Below are 5,973 nucleotides of genomic sequence, written 5' to 3'. Positions count from 1 at the left end.
CACACACACACACACACACCTAAGCAGGACGTATTGTTTGGGACAGTCCAGGTTATTGTTACATTTCAACGTAAGATAAATAAATAATCAATATGAATTGTCCCACAGAAGACACAGTACTGTTTTTGAGTCCTTTGAGAGCACACACACACACACACACACACACACACACACACACACACACACACACACACACACACACACACACACACACACACACACACACACACACACACACACACACACACACACACACACACACACACACACACACACACACACACACACACACACACACTCCTAAATGCAGCGCTCCAAGGCACGGGGACCGGGTGGGTGTGTGCTACTCAGTCTTTTCCGTTTTCCCGTCTTTGTTCTGGGGCTCGACTGTTTTCCGGAGCTGCGTCTTTTCCGAGCTGTTGTTGTTGATCTGTTGGTCGCCGCTTGTTTTCCCACTTGAGTTTTTGTCCAGGTAGTTGAGCATCTCGCTCAGGACCGTCTGGAAGGTGCTGAGAGCTGCGCAGACAGCCGGCGTGCCAAACCCGTGAGTGATCAGACTGTCAGCAGGCAAAGAAACAACCATCAGAACGATGACAAACGTCTTTCATTCAGGTGCAAGAAGAAGACAGAAATCAGTGGTATATGTTTGGGTTTGTAAAGGCACACTGATTTACTGAAGTAGTGCAGATTCTTTTTTTCTCTCTTCAGTTTGCTCACCTGAAGAGAAAAGTTCCTCCCTCTTCATTATAGAGCTTCTAAGCCTCCTTAAAAGTGTGTCTTTAGTCGGGATGTCAGAGCAGTTTTAATGTCCTGTGATGTTCTAAATGCTGTTTCCTCCGTGTTTCTACAGTCATTTATGGGGAAATACTGACTGTTTTAGCAAATTCAGCCAGGTTTAAACATCGATTCATTGATTTGTTGATCGACAGAAAAATAACGGGCTATTTTGATCATCAATATTCACATTCAAGTCTTTTTTTTCAAGCCAAATTGCCAAATATTCCCTCGTGCTACCTCCTCAACTGTGAGGATTCGCTGCTTTTCTTTGTCTGATGTGATGGCACACTGAATATTTTTAGGTTTAGGACTGTTGATCAGTCAAAACAAGACATTTGAAGACTAGCCTCCCCCCTGGGCTTTGAGATACTGTTATTTTCTGACATTTTATAAACTCAATAGTTAATTCAGAAAATAAATAACAATGACAATAATTTTTACTTGCAGCCCTAATACAGATATTATCATGTATAAGGTTTCAAAACATACAGCAGCTGTATGGGTCCCATGAGGGTATTTATAGCAATCGGCTGTATTTTTATTTGACTTTAATTTGACCAAATCTACTCTAACACAACACTCTTTTAATTCTATTTTGTTCACTCTCACAATGTGATATAAAGCAAAAGTTGCTTTCTGATAATGGCACTCATCAGTATCTCATCACGCTATTAATTAAAGCCAGTGCAAATTTCAAAGTTAGACAAGACTGCAGGATAATAGATGACATATGAGATATGAGATGAAAGATAAATAGCCGTGAAATGGGTTTTAAGAATCAATTTTCCAATACAATACAGGATTGTATCAGGCAGGCTCTTGCAGGGCTAAATGTCAGGTCACCTCTTAGCTCAGACCTTTAAGCTGCCAGGAGGATGCTGCTGTTCATAATAATAATAATAATAATAATAATAATAATAATAATAATAATAATAATAATAATAATGTCGTAATAACTGTGTTTTTACCACCAGGCTTACATCTCCCTCTGCCCGGCGCTCTGCAGAACAACTTCCTTTAGAGGATTGATAAAACTGTGCGACGGATGACGCCATAGATGTGACATTTCTGCTAACAAGCCGCTGTTCCCTCCTCCCCTCGTCATTTGCTCCAAATAACAAACTGCACAGCTGCATCTTTTCGAAAATGGCAAAGTGGTCTGCGCCAAAAACTGCCCCGTAAGAAAACTGTCTGCACTGAGTAGTTTCAATTGTTTCCAGTGACTCCAGATTGGAAATGTTTTCAAAGGTAATTTCTTGTTAGCAAAGAGCAGTCACCTGAAGTGTGTGAGGTGTCTCTGGATATCCAGGTCTAGGATGGGGGTCGGTCTGGAGGAGCCCAGAGGAGAGCGATCTTGGCTCAATAAGTCCTGGAACTCCTTACAGATTTGCCTGGTGGACAGAAGGAGGGAGGGAAAGAGGGTTTACCATCTGTCCCGACAACCGTCGCAATTTGTGTCCTTTTTTTTCTACCCCCCCTGCCACCCATCCTTATCATTTTGGATCAAACCCACACATAAAAATACTTCCAGGAATAAACATGCACGAGCGAGACAAGTTCAATGTCAATCCAAAAACAAAATACTTTACTTTCACAACATGATACCCAACAATTCTACAAAGGCAGTGTCAAAGTTGGTGTTCAACATTGGTCTGGGCTGTCTTTTTACATTTTAGTCAGTGTTGGAACCATGAATTTAGCAGAATGATAAAAATCTAACTTAGCTGGAACAGAGTGGGAGAGCTGTTTCTCCTCAGCACATCCAGTGTTCATAAGATACGTATGTTACGTATGATGCCTAATGGCCTAAAATTGTGATCATTTATCATGATTATTCTATGCATGAAAAGTTGTGTGGTTAGGAGTCAGAGATCGTCCTCAACCCTTTTTCCCAACAGTGCATGAAGTTTGAATTCTTATATTAAGATCTTCCCTAAAACTTTATTACTTTTTCTCTGTAGTCTGACTCTCACATAGATGATGAAACCAATTTTTTTATCATAGAATTCCCTCAAGATGGATGATTAGAGAGCAGAATCTGATTTGTGATTTTCATCTAAACCTATAGACTTGTGACAAACACCAACTTAAATCTGGACATTTAGACCTTTCTAACATGTAAAAACACTTACATCAGGAGCATTTCAGAATAAAACATCTTGCCGAGAAGTTACAAACACAAACTGTTTCAGTGTGTCAGTGCTATTTCATTCTTGTGTGTTTGCTCACTTTGTAGCCAGGACCATTTTCTTGCGTGCGCTGGTTTCTTTCGGCTCACTGTGCTGCCTTGCCAAATGTTCCCCCACGGCCTTACTGGGAAACTCTGTCTCGCAGGTGTAGCCGAAGTCCCTCGCCAGGTGAAGCGCCTCACCTGAGCACGAGGACCAGGAAAAAGACTGATGAAACAACCGCTAAAAAGGATTAAATATGAAAAGTGGAATATGTGTAACTAAAATATTGTTTTTAGGGAAAAAGTATTTACCTTCCACCAGAGAGGTGAGCAGTGTGACGTTGGCAGCTTTCCTCCGTCCTGCCGGCAGGTTGAGGCCTAGACGGTCCAATTTCTCACGTAGACACCGGCCACCGTTCTTAGACTTTGCTCTGTGGGAAAAGTAAACTTTTTATATCACATATTCGACATCATTACACTGGCATTTCATTGATCAACTAATAACTTTTCATAGAAATTGAAACAAAACACAAATGCAATCATCTGGCCTCGTTAGTTAAGTCTTGATTTGCTTTGATTTGACAAAAGCTTGAAATTAAGCATAAAATCAAAGAGTATCAAATTAAAACACTTCAACTCATTATATATTAAATATACTTTCTTAGATATGGTCGCATGTCCCCTTGAGTTTCCACTGTCATTGTTTGAGCAGTAGTTCTATTTTGGAAAACAGAGGAACAATGGTCCCTGTCATTTCTTTATCTTTGTATATAAAATTTTGAAAACCATATGTGCTTACTTCCTATCCGATAAACCTTCCAAAAGATCCTTTTGGGGCATTTTGATTGAAATTACTGAGGGACTTCTATCATTCTGTAACAAACCAGCGTCTGAACAGAAGAGAAACTTCTGATTTTGAAACACACACACGTTCAAAGACACTTCATGTTCTCATCTGTTAGAATAATTTCAGTATTGTTAAAGTAATTCATTCTTTTCCGGATCAACACCTCTATTTGCACATATTTTTTTCCCCACTTTTTTGATGCCTCGTCTTGTAGGACCAGCCATATTCTCTCCCCCCTTCCCTTTCTCTCTGCCTCATCAATAATACAGCGCTGGCAACTCTTGCTTTCCTCTGGTTCCTCTGATCCTGGCATGCTTTGGCCTGGTCTCGCCTCCCTCTGGCTCCCTGGGCATGACGGCGTGTGCAGCGTGCAGCCCCTGAACCCTCATTCGCCTACAATAGTCTTTGTGGGCGCTACTGTACATCAACTGTTTCATCTGAGGGCTACAAAGACTGACCAGTGTTCACCAGCCAGATTTACCCTTTAAAAAACAGGGCTTCACTTTTAAAATTCCCTCTCTGTCACACTCTTCAATATTATTTTGTTACAGGACATTTAGGGGGTGGTCAAAATTACAGAAACATTTTAATAATCTAATACAATCCAAAATAATTGTCTACAAGTTGTTGATTTATGAGGCTAGATTTTGTGTTGTTGTTTGCTTTTCAACAGTCATACTGCTACCCTTGGATTATTTTATTCTTATATAACCCTGCTGCTGCAATATCAAGTTTTTTGTCCTACATGGCCAGTGATCAGTAGATTTATTTGAAGAAACTTTAAGTCTAAAAAAAAACTTTTAATGTAGTAACTGTTGCTCAAAGCTGTCAACAACTGAGGTTCTCTGCAGCAAGCTGGTTCTACATGGAGCCATAATAAGATGATGAATGAAGATGAAATTTAAAAAATTCTCAAAGAACTAAAGGACGAAGTCAACACATCAGCACACTCTCTTGAATTATAGTTACATTGATATCCATTAAAGAAGCTGCAGTAAGCTCTTGTTTTGCACCGGTGTACGCTCAGATTTCTGGCCCTGTGTGTTTTTACTGACCTGCGAAGTATTCCACCCAGTAGGGAGGCGTTGAGGCACTCTGGTGGGGACAGTCTTCTTTTCACCTCGGCAATGGTCACTTTGTACTTGGAAGTGGAGCTGAGCAGCGACAGTCGGCCCGGTACCGAGCAGAACAGATCTGTAGGATTCACCACACATGTCCCCCCTGCACACAAACACAACACACGCGTTACAACCATGTTCAGCATGTAGCAACAGCAACACCACAAAGGAAGAGTTGACCAAAAATATTTTAAAAAGTTGTTGTTGTTGCACTGGTTTCATTCATTCAAGTCTCATTGTATTAATCATTTCTCAAATATCTTGTTTCATATTAACTCCCTTTCTTTGGTAATTTCTGTTTACACAAATTAAAGATGCGGCCTATTTTCAAAAACATATATCTCCAAAAGAAACACAGCCCTGTTGTCAGTTTTTCAAATCTAATGGTTTTTTTTAATGGATTATTCATTTTCAAGAAGAGATTCATGGCACAGTAAATAACATGGAACTGCAAAAAAACCTGGCTGTGTGGTATTTTAACATGCAAAAGGACTGAAAACATAATTGGCAAACTATTTCTCTAATGATGCCAACATGAAGCTAAAGTAATACAGCACAACAATGGAACCATTAAAAAGGAGCCATGCAGCAGATCCCTAACCTTTTTGCTACTTTAGGTTGGTAAATTGTCCTTCTATGTACTACTACAGGGTCCAAATGTAGGTCAAAACATGACTGGTCCAACATTTGATTGTATTGATAATTGCCCTTATGTAGACATATTTATTTGCATTAAGACAATGACACCTCTGTGCATATTCAGCAATACCAATCAAAGTATATGAAGATTAAAAACAATCAAGATTCAGCTGTTCTGTATGTTCAGTTCGACTGTGTTGGCATTTAAACATGCACACAAAAAACTCCTGTGCATGTCACTGCCTCCACATGTTCAAATACATAGCAGCTAGAATGTGGAGATTTATAATTAAACGTGTTTTCCCACTTGATTGGATGCTGATCTTTAAAGTGTCGACAGAACAAGGAAGATATTCTCTTTCTCTGTAAAGATAATAACAGTAACAAGAGGCAAATGCATGCTGTGTGAAAACAGTGCGATG

The 5,973-nt window shown here is 39.8% G+C and overlaps 1 protein-coding gene across 1 annotated transcript in view; it reads right to left on the bottom strand.

The window, feature by feature from the left end:
• Positions 1-343: 343 nt before the first annotated feature.
• Positions 344-5,973, bottom strand: part of tfap2d (transcription factor AP-2 delta (activating enhancer binding protein 2 delta)) — a gene marked incomplete at both ends in the record, with an annotated part of 14,103 nt that continues 8,473 nt past the window's right edge. Inside the window, 5 exons of the mRNA XM_083934211.1 lie at positions 344-557; positions 2,055-2,168; positions 3,007-3,148; positions 3,260-3,378; positions 4,850-5,015. Of these exons, the coding sequence (XP_083790337.1) occupies positions 344-557; positions 2,055-2,168; positions 3,007-3,148; positions 3,260-3,378; positions 4,850-5,015 (755 nt within the window). The remainder of the gene's footprint in view (positions 558-2,054; positions 2,169-3,006; positions 3,149-3,259; positions 3,379-4,849; positions 5,016-5,973) is intronic.

The sequence above is a fragment of the Echiichthys vipera genome (genome assembly GCF_963691815.1).
Source record: "Echiichthys vipera genome assembly, chromosome: 19".
NCBI classification, from domain to species: domain Eukaryota; kingdom Metazoa; phylum Chordata; class Actinopteri; order Perciformes; family Trachinidae; genus Echiichthys; species Echiichthys vipera.
Note: the sequence above shows the minus strand (reverse complement) of the source record. Positions and strands in the feature narration are given on the sequence as shown.